We start from the raw sequence: 25014 nt of genomic DNA on the forward strand, positions 1-25014 counted from the left end.
ACCTAATAACCTCTTTATATAACAAATATTCTATAAAGGTGCCTTTAGTACTATTGACATGAAATTCACTGATAATAGGATCTGTATACACATATAATGTCAAACATCTATATGTAGACTTTCAAATACGTATCTGTATGTAACTGAAATACAAAAGAAAAATAAAAAGTACAATAAAATAATGTATTTAAATATATAAATAGTCAGGCACAACTATACTGGAAAATAGAATGAAGACTGGTGCTCACATCTGTATGCAAAATCAGCATGAATATAACCACTACAAAAGCAGACTAATCAAGAGTGTTAAATTAGCAACTTAATATAAGCAGTATTGCCATTAGCTACAGAATTTTCCAAAATGGTGAAGAGATTTTGGTAAAGTTTAAACAAAACAAAAATGTAGTTTTCCTTTGATTTATACTGTAGTTGTATTTCTGTAAAATTTGGTACATTTTAAACGTGTGCAGATCATACTTTGTGTTTATATGTGAAATAGTTGGGTTATAGCCTAAGATAAATATAAACAGGTTTTCACCTGCATGAATGTCCAGTAGGACATTGAAAAGGCTTATGGAACATGAGACATTTGTTCATTGTATTAAAGCAGGGGTTGGCAAACTTTGTAAATATCCTTTAGGTTTTGTAGACCATATATTTTTATACAATAACTTGCTTAGGTTTTGTAGACCATATATTTTTCTACAATAACTTGCTTACGTTTTGTAGACCATATATTTGATACGTAACTTTATTCTCAGAAAGCAACCACAGACAATACATAAATGAATGCAAGTGCTGTGTTCAAATAAAACTTTATTTACAAAATCTGGCAGTGTAGTTTGCCTACCTCTGTATTAGAGTGTCCCATATACTGCAGGATGCCCAGCTTCTCCAGTCCACTAAATGCCAGTTGCACTGTTCAATCACTGTGATGACAAAAACACCTATGGAGCAATAACTGCCTCACCCTCCCACACCCACCAAATGAAAATTCCTAACCTAAATATTCCTACTCACTGCATATAGCAAAGACATTGAGCTTTCTGGTCTCAGCTCCTTTTCTATACCTGTCTGAAATGTCACTTCTCCTCAATTTACTCTTCACTGTCTACCTCTCTTATGTCTAATTCAAGACCCAGCTAACACCTATTGCCCTGGACTAACAGAGGAATTTCTTTAAAACTTATCATCTTTTAGAAATGATTTGGCACTGATATGCCAACTAGTATTATTCCTCAACTTATATGCTCTGTCTCCCACCTGGAAGGTATAGACAGTGTCTAATACTCTAATATATCTGTAGACTCTAATATATCTGTAGAGGAAGAATCAGTCATACAGCACTTAAGATTGAAGCTTTTAAGTAAGGAGTGACATAGTATGAGCTTGGATTTTAAAAATATTATAGTTGTTATAGAGTAGAGAAGGGATAGTAGAAAAGTAAGAAAAAGTGGAGAGTGGAATTAAGAAGCTACTGCAGAAGTTCAAGCAAACATTGATAAAATCTGGATTGGTGATAGCACAAAGGAGAGAAAGTAGACAGATTTGAAATATCTTTTAGGGAAGTGACTTATAGGACTCATTCATAGGCTACATTTGGCAAGGAGAATCATTGGAGCTGCCATTACTAATATGGGAGAAAATGGTTTGAGTTATGGTGCAGGGGCCATGAGTTCCATTTGGATCTGTTAAGTTTGAGATGACTGTTATACAATGACTGATTTCTGAAGGTTAAACCAGCCTTGAATTTCTGGAATAAACTTTAGTTGGTAGTGATATACTATTCTTTTTATATATCAATGGATTGAAGAGGAAATGCTAGGTAGGCAAATGGATATAGAGGAATGGAGATGAAGACAAAGTTTTAGCTTAACTTCATCAGCTTATAGCTGCTTTTTAAACTTATGAAATGAATAAACTCACGTGGGTAGGAATGCTGATTAGAGAAAAAAAGGCCCCTTCTCTATCCTAAAATTCCCTAATATTTAGAGAAGGAGGCAGTGCATGAGAAAGAGGAAAGACTACCTACTTGGAAAACCTGGTGTCACAGAAGAGAATGTTTCAACTATGTACAATATCCCAAAAGCTGGGTACAATAAGACAAGTGTATATTTGCTTTGGCAATAAGGAGGTCATTGATGAATTTTACAAGAGCATTTTTAGCTAAACAGGAATGATTGAAACCAAACTGAAGTGGTATGAAAGGGAGAATGAGAGGTGATAAAGTGAAAAGAGAAATAAATGTGAATCATGGTGACAGTTATGGGAAACAAATCCAACCAGTGACCGATGACATTTAGTTCACCGATACCTTAATAATACTCTTGTAGTAAATCATGATCATTATCTTGTTGGATCAGCAAATAAGTAGCTATATTTCCTTCAATGCTAAAATAAACTGAAGTTTTATATCAAGATAATTTGTATTTTAAAAAATACAATAGAAGTAAAGATATTAATACTAAAAGTTCTAAAACTGCACTGAAAAGTTCCCACTAATAAAAGAAGATACTTTATTTCCTTGGAGTAGAGAAACTATGCAGGAAATAATAAAGTAAAAGAACAATTTCATTTCATAAAAATTAAAAACTTATATGTAACAACTGCATGGTAAAAGGAATTTTTAGAAAAATTACAGAATGGAAGAAAATATTACAACATAAATGACCTTAATATATAAAGAGTATCTATAAATCAATAAGAAAAAAACAATAAAAAATATAGTAAAGGATAGGAACAAAGAAATCAAGAAAGAAGAAATACAAATGAATAATAAGACATCATGATCCCCCCATTTTTAAGGACTTTCTGTAAAAGTCATGAATATAGAGTAATGCTAGATCAATATGTACCTTAGGAGCTCTGTGAACAAAATCAAACACATGAAATTCCTCAGTTAAGTCTTACCATCAATACATGGCACTTTTTTCCCATAAACCTAAATAGACAGCAAGATTGTCTAAGATTTTCTTATTTTAACATGACTTGATATGACTGCAAGAGGTTCTGATTTTTAAATCTCAGTTTATGCATTCCCATGAGATAATAACTATTTCATTTAGAAACAGCATATTTCAATGTGTAGAATATTTGAACAGCTACAGGCATTAAGCAAACACAGTGGTAAAGATAATAAGAGAAAATTCCTACCTTCCCTGATAGCTGTAAAAGGTGTACCTTCTTCTTCTTGCAGCCTGATCACCTTCAGGGCTACCAACTTCCCATTTACCCTGGGAGAAATGAATAAAGAGATGAGAAGTGTATCTGTGAAAATATGTTCTCGTTAAGGTTCTAATTGTCTTCCTTACAATTTATATTTTATGCATTTTTGCACTGAAAATGTCAGTGACTCAATTACGTTGCCACAACAAGATTAATTTCAGTAAGCCTGGGAATTCTTTATCATCATCATAAATAGTCACACTTTAAATATTCACATTTAAAATATTCACATTTGCCAAGTTTTAACTGAAGTTTTCTGTGACTCACTCTACGTTCCTTCCAGAATGAAACTCCTGCTTAACAAAATCACCATGCTTGATCAATTATTCTCAGATTAATTAAAAATCAAGCAGTCAAAACAACTCTCTCCCTTCTTGTTTCTCCAATAGTTCCTTTGTCTCTTTTGCTGCACTATCTTCATCTTCAGTCTTAAACTGAGGTCACTCAGTCCCCAAGGACAGAAACCTGACATTCAGCTTTTTCTCTTCTCTCTCCTCTCTTCCCTCTTCTTTCTCCCTCTCTGTCTCTGTCTCTCTCTCTTTCAACATAACCCATTCCCCCCTTTATTGTTTTTTTTACTAAAGCCTCCTAAAATTATATTTGATCTGATTGTGTTTCATAACACATACAGTACATCAAATAAAAACCATCAAAATAAGTTATAAATATTTTACTATTACAAGATTACACAAGACCTATCCAAAGCAGATGGCTCTTCCAGATGCATTCTAAATGTGTCTTGGCTCTCACTAAAAAGTAAGATTGTGCTAGGCAGACAACTTTTTAGCCAGTCAATTCCGTTAATAAAGATATGAGTATCTAGGTCTAGATGGGTCTAAAATGATCTGCTTTCTACCTTTACAAGGCCTAGAAACATACTTTGTTCATTAAAATAGGTAAAACAAGCATGCATAATAATGTAAAAAGCAGAAGAAAGCATTGGATGAGAAGTAAATCTCCTTGTTATCACTCCATCCAAGGTCACCTACCATTGTTCAAAAATTCATATACATACACACATACATATACATACATACACACACATACACAAATGGTAGTGTGCCAAACAGAGTACATTGTATATTGTTTTTAAAACTGCATATATTGTGGTGACTTCCTCATAAAGTCATAGAAAACATTCTCTTGCTTTTGAAAGACTGTCGGGTATCCCTTTATAATAGTGTAGTATACTTACCCTAACCCCAATCCTCTATTGATAGGCACTTCACATGTTCTCAATATCTTGCTGCCAAACCACTGATGCAATAAATATTCTTGGACATGCAATTTCACCCACATAAAAATGTCTGTAAGATAAATTCTTAAAAGTGGAATTTCAAGGTCAAAACATATGTGCATTTCTAAATCCTAATTCTGATGAATATTGGGAAACTATCCTATGTAGAAGTTATAGCAATTTACACTTCCAATACTAAATGGGAAGAGATCCTGTTCCTCTTTCACCTATAGAATGTTATCAACCATTGATTCTTCCAAACTGATAAATAAAAAATGGTTTCTTGTTACAATTTAAATTGCAACCAAAAATCTTTAGAGGTTATGGAACCAGTAAGGAGAACTCATGTGGCGCTGAGAATACAGCGCTGCTGAGTCTGAAATAAAAAACTGGAATGTCTCTTAAGAACTACATCCAGTTCTTCTGTTTTTCCTCAAAGAACTGCCACTGACAAACTTGAAAGGCCAAAGAATTTATCACAGTCCAACCATTCTAATGGCACTCCTCACTGAACATATTGTTGAAATACATTAGTGGCTAAAGTAACTGGATAAGGACCCGACTGTATGGCTCCACAATGTGCCATCTCCTCAAGGTTAGGAGTTGTACTCATTTTTCCGTGTGTTTCAGCTCTTCTCTGCTGACTGCATCACCTTGATTTTTCTAATCCTGAGTGTACTCGAGGCACTCAGGTGCAGGCAAAAATGATGATGTGCATGGGGTTGAACCAGAGACTGCACCTTGTGCCCTTCACTTTGGCCTTTACGATTAAGAGAGGCCTTTGGCAGGGCTTGATGCTGGGATGCAGTCACTGCTGACATCTGCACAGATTTCTCTGAGCCCAGCTGAGCTCACCACTGGCTCCCCAAGGAGGCAGTAACTGATTCCAGGAACTGCTTGGAACTTTCCCCTCATTTACAGATATTTTCCCCTCATCCATTAAAAAAAAAAAAAACATACAGTCTTCTTCCCACAAAGCATTTCCTTTTCATTTGAGATCATTAACTTTACATGTATTGTGAAGTGAATTCTGGAACACAGGGTATTCATGTTTTTGATGGTTCTGTACCTAAAGCACACTCTCAGACAATGAAGCTATATATGGTTCATTTCCCAGTAATACACTGTGCAGAGATGGATCCGCAAGTGTACCAACACTCACTTCGTAAATGCAACTAGAGATGAAACACCTTTAAGTAATCTCAGGCTAATGTGCATTATTTTTGTGGTGAAAAAAGCTTCTCAACATATTTACTATGGTAATTGCATAGAAGAAGAAGATCCAGGCAGGTTAATGGCATTCTGATTCTGTAGCATAGTACTCCATGAATTAAACCTCTAAATATCAATTTCTTATAGTTATGATAATCACAACAGTTAAAGATATTGAGATTTTATGTAGTACATCATATGAAACTAAAAATTTCCTTAAAATTTATACTATACTATTAATTCCAGGAGCAAAGGAACATTTTTTGTTTTGTTAACTGTTATGTGCCTAAAACTGCCTAATATGGAATAGGTTCTCAAAATATTTGTTGAATATTAATAACATTAGAATCATGACTTCCTTCCTCTTGCAGGACAGCTCAAGAATAAGTAATAAAAATTATTTTCAAAAATTTCAGAAATCTCAAAATTTTATAAAGCTTTCAATGTCTTTCATGTTTGGTTTAAATATTTATTTCCTTTTTTCAAATAAAAGATGCAGTCTCTGTTTCTGATGCATGCAGATATGAGAAGTTTTCATTTCTTTAAAGTTTTAGAATTTGTATAATGCTCTGTAGTTAACCTTTTTGCACCCAACAGACATGTTTCAAAACCCTCACTATCCTGTAATAATCTGAGGCAAAACCACGAATCAGCATCTCCCTCTTCTCCAACTGCCTCACTGGCCTCCTGTTAATAATCATATTGATTATCAAATTGCTCTTTAACATAAGAGTCATTGTGATTCTTTCTTCTTAATTTGTTTTTCTCTACATGTCTAGACACTGAGTAGCTACCCTATTCCTCAGTTCAAAAGTCTAATAAAAATGTTAAATCATTGGCTCCACTTTTGGAAAATGTACCTTTGGAAAAAATAACACTAAAAATTTTCCTAATGTTCTACCTCCGATACACATATTTTTTCAAACTTTACTGTGGAACGAAAAACTAGCAATTCTAAGTTATTAACTAACAAAATAATATGTTTTGAAGATTTCAAAAGATACCTGCTACTCTATGAAAAACAGAGTGAACATTAAAGCTGATAATTACCTTGTATGGTTTAAATTATTTTATTAAAATATTCAAAAATATACTTCAATATTCTTTAGAATAATAACAAAATTCAAATTGAATCGTTAAATTGGAGGTGTTTATGGGAAAATATTGAAGACTCCTCTTTAACAAGTCATATTAATTAAATCAAAGGCTAATGAATAGAAGGCAATCAAGGGTTGATTGGCAATGAAGACATTAATTCAGGTAAATAACAAGGTAAAAAAAGGCTTTAAATGATGTTCATAATGCCACAGAACATTTTATTGGAGATATTGCCAAGTTTGTGTCTAGTTGCTCTGAGCTACATAGGGAGCCATTTTAATTTCAGAGATCCTTCACTCTTCTCTAATTCTTCTAACTGCTGTTTCCAGGTTGGCTTCACTGTGAAGCTCATCACTTCAGGCTCAAGGATGTATGACTCACTGCTTTAGTCTGCCCATCACACGGGGAAGAGCTGTCAAGCACAGGATGAGAAGAGCCAGGGGAATGCCCAAGGGCAGAGCTATCCATGCTCAGGGACATGGGGACACTGGGAGTCCTGGCAGAGCCATGCTGAAGTGGATCCAGTTTTCAAACTGGTTCTAACCAAACATCGAAATCTCCAACTTCAGAAACTCTGCCCACAGTTCTCTCTGTGAGCCCTAAACTTGTAAATAATAACACTGTCTTTTAAGAGTGAAGCAAGATCTAGAGGCTTTGAAAATGAAGCACAACCTACTCATTTTCTCATGCACTTGACATGTGTTCATTCAGCATTTTGTGAAATCTAAAAAGAAAAACTCCCACTTGGGGTAAAATTTCCAGGTTCAAAAGACGATGCACAAGAAGTTCCTTATGGACAATTTGCAGAAAGCCTACAGGTTTTCTATTCCATTAGTTACCTCAAATTCATAGGATAACTTAGTATAATAAAACAAAATTACAAGTATTATCTAGGTCATCTTTGAAAATAGTGCACATGTGCTAACACCTAGAAGAAATTACTTCTAGAGCGTATAAAGGAAATTAAGGCAATATACCTAAAAGAAATTTAATATATTCTGCCACTCTCTTCCATTACGATTCTGTCTCAAGAGAAACTGCTAAAGAGAAAAACACCCACTGCAGGCAGATATAATACTTTTGTTTCCTCACTGTTGGTTTAGACGCAATAGAAGGAAATGTAGCTACTACCAAGGAGGAACAACAGCAAGCAGAAGTGTATCAAGGGTAATATTTTGGGTTGAACTTACAAATTTTTGCCAAAGTAAGTAAAGTATTTTAAAGGCTTTACTAATAGGGCTTCTTTTATGAATTCTCTCTTGAGACACTGGTTAAAATGCTGACTATACTGTACTATATACACACTTCAAAAATTAAACACTTAACTAAATACTCATGGCCTTGCTCTCTCCATCTAAACTCAATTTTTATTCAGGTACAAGTGAGAAATCATCTTAATACTACTTCACCTTTGTTATTCCTAAATATCCTCAAAGTGCTATGTACAATTTATTCTGGAAAAATAAATTAGAATTTCAAGGTAAATTGTCAGTAATTACACCTCGTCCTAATCTTCAACAAAATAATACAGAAAGAAGAGGAAGAAAACTAATGTTATTTCCATTAAATTAGTATCTTTTTAAAATAAAATCTAGGAACTTGGATCATTAATCCAAAGATTAATAAGAGAATAGTATATAATGGCTATTTATTAGAGTGTGACTAATAATGTAAAATGTCTAAAGATTTAATGTAATGAGAAGAGAGTATGCTCAATCAACAGTTACTGCCTATAAAAGAAATGATTGCTACCAAAGCATGTCATCATTATCAATGTTTCATCAAATGTATAAACTCAAAATATTTTGAAACATAAACCTAGAGTGATATATTGTTCATGAGAGAAAACCGAGTAAGTACATTTCAACAATTTCAAACCAGCCAACTCTGTACCTTTCTGAAAATAAAACCTGTCAATAAAGGTTTGAAAGTCTTATTACCTTGCAGGTAGAAGTAACTTCAGTGATCAGTTAAGCTCCCAAGCAAATTAAAAGATCCTCACTGGCTTGATTGCCTATCTTTGTCTTCTTACCCCTTGGAACAAAGTAGACCAACAAAGGACATAGATAGAACTCAATTCTCCTGAAATACCCCCAAGTTATTTAGTTCTTCCTTACATGAAGCCAAAATTCACTTCATATAACTTCTACACTCTGATTCAAGTTCTGGATGCAAAAGACTTATTAAATGCTATTCCACAAGACAACCCTTCACTTAAATTCTAATATCCCTTCCCTTACTCAACAAAGACTGATTGAGAGACAATGATTTTGCATTTGAGATAAGGATGAATAACACAGACATGGTCCCTGCACGTATATCTCATGGAGCAGAAACACCTATAAAACACACAACTACCAAGACAGCTGAGTTATGTCCAAGCAGGTTGGAGGCTCTCAGCTCTCAAAGATGGGACAATTTAAGCATCACTAAAGTAATGCCTGTGACTGAAAGGTATCAGATATTTCAAAATCAATACATTTACAAGACTTTAAAAATAACTCACAAGATATATGTGGAGGGTACTATGGAACCATCTCAGTTTCAAAAGTGTTAAGTAAAGAGTCTTTTTATGTCAAGCATTTACCTTTCCTATTTATATACTTACATATACTAGGCAGAGTTGATATGTAGAAGCTTTTCGTTATAGACGCACTGCATTTGCAAATTAAGAAGGAATGACAGGGTTTAAATATCACCAGTGCTAACCATTCACTTACTGGATTATTACAGTGGCTAAAATAACAAAAAAGGATGACACATATTATGGGTAGAAGTACAAATCCCCCTCTATGGAATAAATGCAACCTAAATCTGATCATCTAAACTTACACACCTATTTAAGGAGATAAGAGAACAAGTGAAATAACACCATTGGGATAAAATCAGAAAAATCCAACCTATAAGAGATTCTACATGAAAAATGAACCTGCTGGTTCTTCAACAAATAAAATTCTAGGAAAAAAGGAGGGGAAACCCACAGATTAAAAAAGAAAGAAACCAGGGGGGGCGGAGCCAAGATGGTAGTGTTGAGTAGAGCAGCAGAAATCTCCTCCCAAAACCATATATATTTTTTAAAATTCAGCAAATACAACTATCCCTAAAAGAGAGACCAGAAGATACAAGACAACAGCCAGGCTACATCTACACCTGCAAGAACCCAGCACCTCACAAAGTGGATAAGATACAAGACGCAGCCCAGCAGGACCCTAATGTCCCTCACCCAGCTCCCAGCAGTAGGAGAAGAGTCAGAGCAAGAGGGAGAGGGAGCCCAGGATTGCTAAACACCCAGCCCTAGCCATCCACACTGGGAGCGCAGACACACAGTGCATGGGGTGCTGGATATTAGGGAAACGGGACAGTAAAACTTGCAAGTGGGTCCCCGCAGCCAGCGCCCCTGGGGCAAAGAAAAGCGTATGCTTTTTGAAAGACTTAAAGGGACAGGGACCCCACAGCTGAACAGAAATGTCCCGGGACACCTAGCCCAGCAGCTGGGAATCCCGGGGAACCCAGGCACCCTAAACCCCTGGGCAGCAGCACAGCTCGGAGGCCCCTCAAGGAGATAAACAGCCTCCCTCCCATTTCCCCTCTGACACCGCTCTGCCATAGTGGAGCAGCAGCCTGAGGCCGCAGGGCAGAGCTTCTTTCATAGCGGCCGGGCAAGAATTAGAAACCCCATGTGCACGCAGCTGCCCAGCACAAGCCGCTAGCGGTTGCTGTTCTCCAATGAGAGGAAGGCCCAACTAGCAAGAAGGGACCTTCTCCCAGCCAACACATGTGCCAGCTCTGCACAACTACCTCTATCGCCATGAAAAGGCAGAAGAATTTGATACAGACCAGACTAACCCAGACATCCTCCCCTGAGAAGCAATCTGGGGAGACAGACCTAACCAATATCCCTGAAAAAGAATTCAAAATAAAGGTCATAACCATGCTGATAGAGCTGCAGAGAAATATGCAACAGCTAAGGGATGACGCCCGGAAGGAAATTACAGAAATGTAACAATCCCTGGAGGGATTTATAAGCAGAATGGATAAGATGCAAGAGGCCATTGATGGAATAGAAAGAAGAGAACAGGAACGCATAGAAGCTGATGCAGAGAGAGATTAAAAGGATCTCCAGGAATGAATCAATATTAAGAGAACTATGTGACCAATCCAAATGGAACAATATCTACATTATAGGGGCACCAGAAGAAGAAGAGAGAGAAAAAGGGATAGAAAGCGTCTTTGAAGAAATAATTGCTGAAAACTTCCACAAACTGGGGGAGGAAATAATCTTTCAGACCACGGAAGTACACAGAACTCCCAACAGAAGGGACCCAAGGAGGACAGCACTAAGACACATAATAATTAAAATGGCAAAGATCAAGGACAAGGACACAGTTTTAAAGGCAGCTAGAGAGAGGAAAAAGGTCATCTACAAAGGAAAACCCATCAGGTTATCATCAGATTTCTCAACAGGAACCTAACAGGCTAGAAGAGAATGGCATGATATATTTAATGCAACGAAACAGACGGGCCTTGAAACAAGGATACTGTATCCAGCACAATTATAATTTCAATATGAAGGAGGGATTAAACAATTCCCAGACAAGCAAAATTTGAGGGAATTTGCCTCCCACAAACCACCCTTACATGGTATTTTAGAGGGACATCTCTAGACGGGAGCACTCCTAAGGCTAAACAGATGTCACCAGAGAAAATAAATCATAGCAAAGAAAGCAGAGCAACCAAATACTAACTAAAGGCAAAAAATGAAATCACCTACCCACAAAAGCAGCTAAAGGAAACACAAAAGCGCACAGAATAAAACACCTAACATATAAAGAATGCAGGAGGAGGAATAAGAAGGGAGAGAAATAAAGAATCAGCAGACAGTGTCTATAATAGCTCAATAAGCAAGTTAAGTTAGGCAGTAAGATACTAAAGAAGCTGACCTTGAACCTTTGGTAACCACAAATCTAAAGCCTGCAATGGCAATAAGTACATATCCTTCAATAATCACCCTAAATGTAAATGGACTGAATGCACCAATCAAAAGACACAGAGTAACAGAATGGATAAAAAAGCAAGACCCTTCCATATGCTCCTTACAAGAGACCCACCTCAAATCCAAAGACATGCACAGACTAAAAGTCAAGGGATGTAAAAATATATTCCATGCAAACAACAAGGAGAAAAAAGCAGGTGTTGCAGAGCTAGTATCAGACAAAATAGACTTCAAAACAAACTCACAAGACATTAAGAAGGACATTACATAACAATAAAGGGCTCAGTCCAACAAGAGGATATAACCATTATAAATAAATATGCACCCAACACAGGAGCACCAGCATATGTGAAACAAATACTAACAGAATTACAGGAGGAAATAGACTGCAATGCATTCATTTTAGGAGACTTCAACACACCAATCACTACAAAGGATAGATCCATCAGACAGAAAATAAGTAAGGACACAGAGGCACTGAACAACACACTAGAACAGACAGACCTAATAGACATCTATAGAACTCTACATCCAAAAGCAACAGGATACACATTCTTCTCAAGTGCACATGGAACATGCTCCAGAATAGACCACATACTAGGCCACAAAAAGAATCTGATTAAATTCTAAAAGATTGAAATCCTACCAACCAACTTTACAGACCACAAAGTATTAAAACTAGAAATAAATTATACAAAGAAAGCAAAAAGGCTCACAAACACATGAACGCTTAACAACATGCTCCTAAATAATCAATGGATCAATGACCAAATTAAAATGGAGATCAAGCAATATATGGAAACAAATGACAAGAGCAACACAAAGCCCCAACTTCTGTGGGATGCAGCGAAAGCAGTCTTAAGAGGAAAGCATATAGCAATCCAGGCATATTTAAAGAAGGAAGAACAATCCCAAATGAATAATCTATGGTCACAATTATCAAAATTGGAAAAAGAGGAACAAATGAGGCCTAAGGTCAGCATAAGGAGGGACATAATAAAGATCAGAAAATGAATAAATAAAATTGAGAAGAATAAAACAACAGAAAAAAGTCAATGAGAACAAGAGCTGCTTCCTTGAAAAAAAAACAAAGTAGATAAGCATCTAGCCAGACTTATTAAGAGAAAAAGAGAATCAACAAACTTCAACAGAATCAGAAACAAGAAAGGAAAAATAACGACAGACTCCACAGAAATACAAAGAATTATTAGAGAATACTATGAAAACCTATATGCTAACAAGCTGGGAAACCTAGAAGAAATGGACACCTTCTTAGAAAAATACAACCTTCCAAGACTGACCAAGGAAGAAACAGAAAATCTAAACAGACCAATTACCAGCAATGAAATTGAAGCGGTAATCAAAAAACTACCAAAGAAGAAAACCCCCGGGCCAGATGGATTTACCTCAGAATTTTATCAGACACACAGAAAAGACATAATACCCATTCTCCTTAAAGTTTTCCAAAAAATAGAAGAGGACGGAATACTCCCAAACTCATTCTATGAAGCCAACATTACCCTAATACCAAAACCAGGCAAAGACCACGCCAAAAAAGAAAATTACAGACCAATATCCCTGATGAACATAGATGGAAAAATACTCAACAAAATATTAGCAAACCAAATTCAAAAATACATCAACAAAAGGATCATGAATCACGACCAAATGGGATCATCCCAGGGATGCAAGGATGGTACAACATTCGAAAATCCATCAACATCATCCACCACGTAGACAAAAAGAAGGACAAAAACCACATGATCATCTCCATAGAAGCTGAAAAAGCATTCGACAAAATTCAACATACATTCATGATAAAAACTCTCAACAAAATGGGTATATAGGGCAAGTACCTCAACATAATAAAGGCCATATATGATAAGCCCACAGCCAAAATCATACTGAACAGTGAGAAGCTGAAAGCTTTTCCTCTGAGATCGGAAACAAGACAGGGATGACCACTCTCCCCACTGTTATTCAACATAGTACTAGAGGTCCTAGCCACAGCAATTAGACAAAACAAAGAAATACAAACCAATCCAAATTGGTAAACAAGAAGTTAAACTGTCACTATTTACAGATGATATGATACGATACATAAAAAACCCTAAAGACTCCACTCCAAAACTACTAGAACTGATATCGGAATACAGTAAAGTTGCAGGATACAAAATTAACACACACAAATCTGTGGCTTTCCTATACACTGACAATGAACTAATAGAAAGTAAAATCAGGAAAATAATTCCATTCACTATTGCATCAAAAAGAATAAAATACCTAGGAATAAACCTAACCAAGGAAGTGAAAGACCTATATCCTGAAAACAACAAGACACTCTTAAGAGAAATTAAAGAAGTCACCAAAAAATGGAAACTCATCCCATGCTCATGGCTAGGAAGAATTAATACTGTCAAAATGGCCATCCTGCCCAAAGCAATATACAGATTCAATGCAATCCCTATCAAATTACCAACAGCTTTCTTCAATGAACTGAAACAAATAGTTCAAAAACTCATATGGAAACACCAAAGACCCAGAAGAGCTAAAGCAATCCTGAGAAGGAAGAATAAAGTAGGGGGGGATCTCACTCCCCAACTTCAAGCTCTACTACAAAGCCACAGTAATCAAGACAATTTGGTTCTGGCACAAGAACAGAGCCACAGACCAATGGAACAGAATAGAGACTCCAAACATTAATCCAAACATATATGGTCAACTAATATTCGATAAAGGGGCCATGGACATACAATGGGGAAATGACAGTCTCTTCAACAGATGGTGCTGGCAAAACTGGACAGCTACATGTAAGAGAATGAAACTGGATCACTGTCTAACCCCATACACAAAAGTAAATTCAAAATGGATCAAAGACTTGAATGTAAGTCATGAAACCATAAAACTCTTAGGAAAAAACATAGGCAAAAATCTCTTAGATATAAACATGAGTGACCTCCTCTTGAACATATCTCCCCGGGCAAGGGAAACAAATGCAAAAATGAACAAATGGGGCTATATCAAGCTGAAAAGCTTCTGTACAGCAAAGGACACCATCAATAGAACAAAAAGGTACCCTACAGTATGGAAGAATATATTCATAAATGAAAGATCCGATAAAGGGTTGACATCCAAAATATATAAAGAGCTCACACACCTCAACAAACAGAAAGCAAATAATCCAACTAAAAAATGGGCACAGGATCTGAACATACAGTTCTCCAAAGGAGAAATTCCGATGGCCAACAGACACGTGAAAAGATGCTCTACATCGCTTGCCATCATAGAAATGCAAATTAAAACCACAATGAGATATCACCTCACACCAGTAAGGATCGCCACCATCCAAAAGACAAACAACAACAAATGTTGGCGAGGTTGTGGAGAAAGGGGAACCCTCCTACACTGCTGGTGGGAATGTTAATTAGTTCAACCATTGGGGAAAGCAGTATGGAGGTTCCTCAAAATACTCAAAATAAAAATACCATTTGACCCAGGAATTCCACTTCTAGGATTTACCCTAAGAATGCAGTAGCCCAGTTTGAAAAAGACAGATGCACCCCTATGTTTATCATAGCACTATTTACAATAGCCAAGAAATGGAAGCAACCTAAGTGTCCATCAGTAGATGAATGGATAAAGAAAATGTGGTACATATACACAATGGAATATTATTCAGCCATAAGAAGAAAACAGATCCTACAATTTGCAACAACATGGATGGAGCTAGAGGGTATTATGCTCAGTGAAATAAGCCAGGCGGAGACAGACAAGTATCAAATGATTTCACTCATATGTGGAGTATAAGAATAAAAAAATAATGAAGGAACAAAACAGCAGCAGAGTCACAGAACCCAAGAATGGACTAACAGTTACCAAAGGGAAAGGGACTAGGGAGGATGGGTGGGAAGGGAGGGATAAGGTCGGGGGGAAAAAGAAAGGGGGTATTAGGATTAGCATGTATAATTAGAATATGGGGGGGGGGGCATGGGGAGGGCTGTGCAGCACGGTGAAGACAGGTAGTGATTCTACAGCATCTTGGTGCGCTGATGGACAGTGACTGTGGTAAGGTGTAGCAGGGGGACTTGGTGATGGAGGGAGCCTAGTAAACATAATGTTCTTCATGTAATTGTAGATTAATTAATAACAAAATAACAAAATAAAAAAGAAAGAAATCAACTGAAATGAATTGCAATGTATGCACTTATTTTATCTTAAGTCAATAAAATGCATTTTAATACTCACCATATTTTTGTAAACAGAGGAACTGTTAAATTTTTTACATGTGATAATGGTATTATGGTTATATGTTTAAAAATAGTCCTTATCTTTTAAAGAAAATATATGCTATGAAATAATGCAATGTTTTCGGTTTGGTTCAAAATAATTGAAAAGCATGAATATAATGAAACAAGATTAGACATAGGTTTCCAATGTTTGAAACTGGGTAATGGGCTCATGGTGGCTTATCATAACTATGGTCTCTACTAATTTTCCATAAGCTCTTTAAAAATCAAAAGCACACCCAGAATGAATTGGGATTAAATGTGACAAAGGAAAAGCCACAGCATATAATAAACAAAAGAACTTATTTTGTATTAGATAGGGAAGAATCCTCTGAAAACATAACATAAAAGCTGAAACAAGAAATCTAAGAGTAAGCGAAGAATGGTCCGGGCTGATGAAACAACCTGCATGGAAGTCCAGAGGCAGAGAACACAGCATGTTAAGCAAAAATATAACAAAGAAAGAGTGGTTGGAGCTTTCTGGCCAACCACCCTGGCCAGGGGCAGAGCACATGCTGCGAGGGGTCAGAGAGCCAGATCACAGACGTCCTTAGAGAAAGGACTAATAAAAAACCACAGAGGAGGATCTTAAGAAAGGGAATGATATGATACGTAGCTCACTATGGTATGGAGAATGGCCTGCAGGAGCAGAAGAGTGGGAGCAGGGAGGGAGGTCAGGAAACTCCGTCAGCGGTTCAGATGAAGATGATGGCCACAAGGAACTAGGGTGTTGGTAGGAGCAAGGGAAACATAGTATCGGGAGAAACTGAACTGGGCATAAGGAAAGGTGTAAACGATGACTCCCTATGTCATGCCTTCACAATCTGGGTGGACAGAGGTATCATCTACCGAGTCATGGGAAACTAAAGAGATTCAGACAGAGAGAACCAAGAGTTCTGTTTGAAAGGATCTTAGTCTGGGAGTATCCAAGCAGAGACATAAAGGAAGCATTGGTTTTTATTGGTCTGCATCTCAGGACAAAAATCTAGGCTAGACATAAAAACTTGTGAGTCATTTGGAGGGCTTTCAAAGAAGTAACAGCCTCAAGAGAGAGCCAGTTTTCTGTTAAAGCTTGAGTAAAGAAAACACTCAGAAAGAGATAGAGAAGAATATGTAAGAGTTTGTTGATCAGGGAATGATGTTCTAGATCTAGAAGACATGGGAAAAACCTAAAGGACAGGGACAAGAGAGCACATAGGGAATATCCCAGGAAATGTGGGGGTGAGGTCTGAGATAGTGGATGATCAGGCAGGAGAGATTCCACCCTGACAGTCTCTTGGGAGCAGCAGGGGCCGCTGTTTTGGCTGCTGCTCAGAGTAGGGAGAGGGCTGGGGTCAGCTGCTGTAGAGCAGGGAGAGGGTTGGGGTCAGCTGCTGTAGAGGTGCAGGAAATTAAGGTACAGATTCCCAACCCTGGCTACATATTAGAATAAACTGGGGAGCTTTAAAACATACCGATGCTTGGCTCACTCCTGCTTTAACTGGGGGCGGCGGGGGGAAACAGCGGATAAACAGTATCTACAAGCATTCTGCAAGTCCACTAGCTTAACAATCTGATCAGAAAAAGAAGAATTGAGGCTATTTAGTTATGCCATAATTTTTTAGGAACTCTTTAGATTGTTACTTTACTTTCTAACTACTCAGAAATCACTTGTTCTCAAATTTTCCATTGCAAGAGGGGGAATGAGAGGCATGCTGGATGAAGGTCACATCATTTCCCCTGCCCCTGGTTCACAGAATCCAACTTCTTCTGTGAATGTTTGGACATCTCAAGGCAGCTAATGCCTTACCAATTTTTCATAGTTCCTCAGAGATGACTGCCAGTAATGGGACAATCTCAATTCCAAATTCTTTAAAATTCTGTGAAGTAGTCATCTGAGGTCTTAAATCAGAACTGTGATTTAGAAAACCATAGTATTATCAAAGCTTCCAAGATATTTGATAATTTAATTCACCCCATTTGTTCTACACTTTAGGGCCTAAAACTAACTCTCCTTGGTAGCAGTGATGTATACAAAATAGAAGGGGCACAACCACACCTGTTCTCTATCTCCTTTCTACTCCACTAGATTGTTTGTATGCCAACATCAAGCCTGAGCTTCTCCTGGCTTTGTGATGCTTCTCTCTCTCCCTCACTGAGCTGAGTTGTACTGTAGTTATCTGGTCTGATGTTTTGGTTCTGAGAGTCTTTTATCATCCACTTGATAAATTAACCTTCTGGAATTTTAGGGCAATAGATTGTGCACTTCCTCAGCGTTCTTCTGGAATACTCCAGATGCAAGGAACCATTTTGCATAGAGCAAAAAGTCACCTGCATGTAGCCCTCAAGGAGATTACTAGCCGAAGAAGAAAGACATTATCAAACAACTAAAATGCATAATGAACAAAGGTAAATTTCTAAAGAAATTCAAAGTAAGGCAAAATTATCAGAGACTAGGAATGGAATAATTGTTAACATATCAAGAGGAGGCATAAAGCACAGAAAAGATGTCCAGGACATCCACAGATGTAAAGATGGGTATTTATACATACTCCTGAAATTATTACAGGATAGCCATTCTTATGTGATGAGATGGGAGGGTTTTATAAAAAAGAAATAAAACGTAGCGAATTATAAGGAGTTTTTAGAGATTGATTTTTCACACCTATGGAGACTTGAAACTCATTGTGTTAATTCTACAAATTTTTATCTGTAGCATACAACAGTTTATGTCCCTATATATATGACACCCATATGTGCAAGTATGCATCAAAAACTAAGAAGGAAGGGATGATCTGAACATAAAGAAAAAGAAGTTGTCCCCACTAACCCCTCAGTCTCACTCTCAAGCACACTTGTCTGGGGAAACATATTACTGAGGTCTTTGAAAAGGCTGCATTTTACATTTCTAGAGAGATCAAATTTTCTCCTTCTGAGGTCAAGTTGCACTTCAAGTAGGTTTTTATCTCAGTAGCTTTTTCCCATAGAAAATGCATCCAAAAAGGAAAAAGGAAATGGATATACTTCTTGATGGTATCATCATTTTTCCCTCTCTTGGATTACTTGTTCTTTCTGGCTAATTCTCATACACTATGTCTTACATTACTAATCCTTACATACTATATCTCATATGATATCTAAAAATAAAAATCAAATCCACTCATTCATAATTTTCTTTTTTAAAAAAAATCTACAGCATCACAATCAGAGTGAGTCATTACATGAGGTGGGATTAAAGAAAAGAGGATAAAGTCTGATGCTCAATCTTAGGGCATTGCAAGCTTCCCAGTAAAAGCACAATGTTCCCATTTCTCTAGTAGAGTACTAAGTGTTTCCCCTTCTTTAATAGAGGCATACATATTCAGCATCATAAGAGAGAAGTCAAGCATCCAACTCTCAAGGAAAAAAGCATCTCCAAAGAAATTAAATGAGATGCACCAAAAAGCACATCACTGATGCACGGTGAGGCTTTAAGGGGTCCCCAAATACTCATTGCCAAGTGGTGTTACCACAGAGATCTTGCATTTTCCCTGCATACACAGCCATACGAAATTAAGTGAAGTTTGAAACAGCAGGATGAAACAAATGAAGCAGCCCTGGAGAGCCATTAAGGCAGGGGTATGCAGAGTTCAGACTATTCTCAACCCACTGTAATAGAGGCAAATACACCCATACCCACGCAAAAACATCCCACCTAGAGTTTATGCTTCAACCAGGGAAGCAAGCTAGTGTTTTCTTTTTTTGGTTTGGCTCCAAAGGCCCATGAAGAATCAACAGAGAATATTGTTATAAATATACAGTAGCTTGGTTAAAGAACCAGAAGACTTTAATCAAGTCAAGAGGATTATGAGTGATTTTTATTTTCTGTAATTAAAATGCATTATTTCATAATTAAAGAAAATAGGTCATTGTTAAATATCCTTAAAAGGAAATCTAAAAACAGTGTCAGGCAAAGCCAAACTTTCCTGGTTTAAGTTTTATGACAAAAGGGGTTGGAGAACAATGCTATGGCATCATGAATTACCTAAATTTAAAAGAACATCCTCCTAAAAGTAAGTGTCACTAAAATGGGCTGATTAATAGGCAAGCAGGTATCAAAATAAAAAATGATTCAATTAAAGTTGAAAACAATCTACCAACACAGGCTGATACAGGGTTTTTATCAATCCATATGTTACCAAAGAGCTGATTAGGTAGATGAAAAAGACCTTTATAAAAATTATATATAATTAGTATGATAAGATCTATGCCAGTATTAATTCTAAAACCTAGCAATAGAACTGGAGTATAAATCACCTGATTTGGAATGAAATGGTTTTCTATACAACCAATAAGCTTAAAATCAAGATAGCTATCTTTAACTCAAAAAGAGCACTCATTTTGAAATCTTCTACATCCATGGATGTTCTGTTGCCCTTGTCTAGCTTGGATTAATACTTAGTCTATAAGTACAGACCTGATCATCTACATTTGCCCTCTTATAGCACTAAATTATGTTTTCTACCTTTATCTTGCATCTACCTACCACTTCAGCATTTTATTAAAAAAAAATAAGGGAGAAATGTGGGATTCACATATAAATCAAGTATAAAAATCAAATGAATAATCATATCTGACTTGATTGTTTATAGTTCATGATACGTGATCAAAACCAAAAGTTTCTGTGATATGACTGTCCTTGCACTGTTCACCATGTAAGAACTTATTCACTATGTAAGAACTTGTTCACCATGTAAGAACTTGCTCGTTATGCTTCAGAAGATTGGAGACTGTTGAGAATTAAGCTTGGGGTTGATTAATGATTGGGCATTGAGTCCCTATACAGAATTTTATTGTTGTTAACAACCATTTGATCAATAAATATGAGAGATGCCCTCTCAAAATAAAAAAAAAAAATAGCACTCATTTTGAGTACTGTTAAAGTACCTACAGTCTGGCAGGCTCTAGACTAAGTACTTTATTTACGGTCTCACTGAATGCTTTTATCACCAGTATGATGGACACTACTACTATCTCCAGTTTATAAAGGAACTGAGGCACAGTTCTAAACCACACAACTAGAAATGCAGGTCCACAATTTAGACCTAGAAGGTCTGACTTCAGAGCTGACAAGTGTAAATTCTCTGTGGGACAGCAGTAATTACTGTGAGCCACAGAGGAGCGTAGGGGCCACACTGTCATACCGTTCATTCATTCAATAGAGGCACTCTGCTTATACCAGTATTTTTCTTTTCAGAAACATGGGATCAAATTATTTACTCTAAAAGCAATGTCATTATTCTTTGTGTTTCCTGATATATTTTACAAACCTCAAAATAGATCAATATATTTAGAACAGTATTAATTAATCTTATCCTAATTATAAAAACAATATGTATTTATGGCAGAATAATTGGAAAACTTCTTTGTCAACAATAATCTCACTATTCAGAGGTAAATTCTTCAATGTCTGTATCTTCCAGATGTTCTCTATAGATTTTTTTTTAATGATATCCTACTTTTATATTCAATAACCTTTTTTTTGTTGTAAATATCCTTTTACTGGATGGACTAAAATAAGAACCAAGGACCCTCAAGTCCAAATAAGCTCACATTTTCAATTCAAGGAAGTCCCAGGACTTTTTTCTTCCATAAAATTCCATGCATTCTGACTTAACTGGTGAAAGCAACCCTGCTAGCCAAGCAAGAGGCCTGCCTGAGGAAGCCGGTACGGCCCGACGGACCCTTGAGGGAGCCGGGCGCGGGCCTGACGGACTAAGGAAACCGGGTGCGGGCCTGACAGCAGCAGGAAGCACAGGTCCTCTGAGCTGGCGTGGCTATAATTCAGTCTAAGGGCAGTGGCTCCACACCCAATGGTGGAAAACAACCAATCAAATCAACTCCAGGATAGGTCTGCTGGCAGATTTTACTCTATGAAACCAGATACATGATTGCATGATCTAAGACTTAGAAAAACTGAGACCCAGAGTAATCAAATATGCAGCTGGACAAAGAACATTCTATGTCCTGACGACAAATCTTTAGTCTCAAGGGCCATCTGTCAGTCTCTTCTCATCACACTTTAAGAGCCTTATCACCTTTAACATTTTCCACAGTCATTAATTACATAGTTTGTTAGCTGAGCATCTATTAATAGCACTGTGGCAGGTGCTGAAGGAAGTTTTTATATACATAGGAAAATAAGTGTCATATGTAAAAGGAAATAAAGGAGATACCAAGCAAGCCAGGAATCGAATTATACAAGAGAAGAAAACCTTATTCTGACAAGTGTTGAAATAGCAAGGCTTTATTCAAGACTATCACAACAGAGGAGAGAGAGGGTGCTCAACTCAATATAATAGGCACAGTAGAGATTTATAGCTAAGGAGCAAACTACAGGATTATTGTTGGATGGAAAGTTACTAAGAGGAGACATCAAGGGTAGGGAGAATTCTTGCTAAACCGATCTAACAGGATTCTTGCTGAGGGCAGGCCAGAATGATCAGATAGTAAAGGGTGGGAATTTTCTCTAAACTGACTTACCAGGATTCTTACCAAAACTGGCCCATGCCATTCAGGCAATGATAGGGCATGTGTGTGATGGTTCCGGGGATTAGGTGGGGTGGGGGGAGAAATGCGGCAAAGTCAAGGCCTAGTCAAGAGAAGGGCTTAGAGGAACATAACTGAAGTTTAGTCAAGGACAATGTCTTGTCAGAAGCCAGGAAAATTTCAAAATATGAATGGGACTTGAATTGGAACTTAAAGATGGGATAGGAGGTGACCATGAGAAAAGGAGAGGTAAGCCACTTACACAGAGGGATCTATCACAAAGACACAGTAGGCGGGTGGCAAGCAAGAGGGCAGGGGGCACATTTAAAGTACAGCAAGTAAAAAAACGAGGGAAACAATAAGACTTAGGGAAGAAAAGCAGATCAAGAAGGATTTAGATATCAATCCACTCCAAAATTGATCCACCAAGTAATTAGATATTTGATCTTGCTGGACATCTATATTTGTATTACCTGCTATGTTTTTTTAGGGTAGAACTTTGAATGAACTAAAAACTAACATATCATATCTAAAGAAGTTAAATATACATTTTTATTCCTAACCAAGAAAGGTAAATTAAATCAGTTTATAAGTCTACTAAATGTACCTCATTATATAAACATAGATTAAAACAGACTATAAAATTAATATATTTATAAATATAAATCAAAACATACTGAAAATCAATTTCCAGGATCTAAACAGTGTAGTTATGTATAAGCACTGTAAAATAGTTGGTGGCAAATCTTTATTGTAATGACAAAGAAAGCCGAATACACAATTTGTTATATCCACCTATACTACTTACAGGGTTTTCCGAGCAATAACGTGTGTGTATCACCATCAAACAGGGCATTAGCATCCCTTTTCTACAAAATAATCTGTCTTTTTAGGCTTAGTGCCTAACATAAGGAAATGTGTTAAGGTCTTAAACAAAGGGCTATTCAGTAACGTTAAGCCCCAGCCACCAAATCTAGCTTCTGTTCAGTGGACGACATAATTTAGCCACTTGGAGGAGAAAAGATGTTGTATGGCTTTTCCTTCTACTAAATGGCTTTCATGGAGTCTGGTTTCAGCAAACACTGCACACATGAATGAATGAAGCCAGCTATCTAAAACAAGGACCAGAGCAGTAAATGGCTACAACCAGACAGATTATACCGCCTTTCCCTGAGGGAACTTCTCAAACTCAGAAATCACAAAAGTCAGCTCTCTGAAACGTCTCTTTGTATGTGTCACTCTTCTCAGTCATTAACAGAAATCCTTCTGATGTGACTTTCATTTAGGTTCAAAATGAGTGTTACAGAAATAGAGTCCCTAACTTCAGTGGCAACATACATTCAAAGGTAGGTATCTGCTCAGTTTTCACCTAAAATGAGGAATGAATACAACTGCCATGACTTTCTCTAACTGAAGCAGGTATCAATAGTCATCCAATTGCAGGATTCTTCCGTAACAGCACCTCATATACAAATCCTTGCCCAGAAAAGAAATGAGACTCTAGCTACTATAATATTTACATTGTGAGGTTTTTAAAAATAAGGATATCTGTAAACTGGGTAAACTCAATTATATATATCTAAATCTTTCTATGTCATATATATGTATGTAGTCACTTAGAAATTGTCTATCATTTTCTTTTCTAAATTTATCTATACTCTTTTATTGTCAAAAAAATGAATATAGCTATATAAAAATTACAAATAAAAGAGGAAACTATAAAATTCATGTCCTGTGTCCATGGTAGATAAATAACCTTCTCTAGTTTCTTTGTTTTTAAATACACAAATATTTATAAAGAAAATACATCCCTTATTTACTTATTTTTACCATGTTCTTAAAAATTCAGACCACTGATTAGTCAACTGAACTCAGATGATGAATTTCAGAAAGTGAGAGAACATGAGTAATCATGTGTCAGATAAGCATTCAATCATTTAAAAATCCCTCATTTTGAGTGACTAAGGATAAAGTATGACTGAACTATATAGGATATTTGAAAAAACAGGAAGATTCACCACATTTTAGATAGATGGAATGGCTCCAGCTCTGAAGTACAGTAAGAAACTAACAGGAAAGTTGAGACACCTAAGTTTTCAGTGCAACAATGTTACTACTCAGGGGTATACATCCATCCTTCAACCTGTCAACTCTGCTTTTCAACTTCCAAAGACAATCTTTGCTGCTTCTCTGCATTGTATTTATATACATATATACATATGTATATATATATACATTGCACAAGGGAAAGCTTTTGAAAAGGGGAAAAGGAAATGTAACTATGCAGATTGATCATGGCACTGTTCTAGGCAACTCCTAACTACTAACATTGTCTCTACATAGAGATCCGGACCTATCAGCTTCAATAATTGCATTTGTGATGGAGTATCATTCACATAACCATACTTCAATTAGACAAGATAACCTTAAATACAGTTCTCTACATGTCTTATTAA

General features: G+C 36.7%; 1 protein-coding gene across 8 annotated transcripts in view; it reads right to left on the bottom strand.

Annotated features, from left to right (window-relative positions):
• The window catches only part of CDK14 (cyclin dependent kinase 14), an 835688-nt gene that overhangs the window by 456627 nt on the left and 354047 nt on the right, over nt 1–25014 (bottom strand). For all 8 annotated transcript variants that reach the window (XM_073238870.1, XM_073238871.1, XM_037019857.2 and 5 more), the window contains one exon: nt 3154–3233. In XM_073238870.1, coding sequence (XP_073094971.1) covers nt 3154–3233 — 80 coding nt within the window. The remainder of the gene's footprint in view (nt 1–3153; nt 3234–25014) is intronic.

Source organism: Manis javanica, chromosome 6 (genome assembly GCF_040802235.1).
Source record: "Manis javanica isolate MJ-LG chromosome 6, MJ_LKY, whole genome shotgun sequence".
NCBI classification, from domain to species: Eukaryota; Metazoa; Chordata; class Mammalia; order Pholidota; family Manidae; genus Manis; species Manis javanica.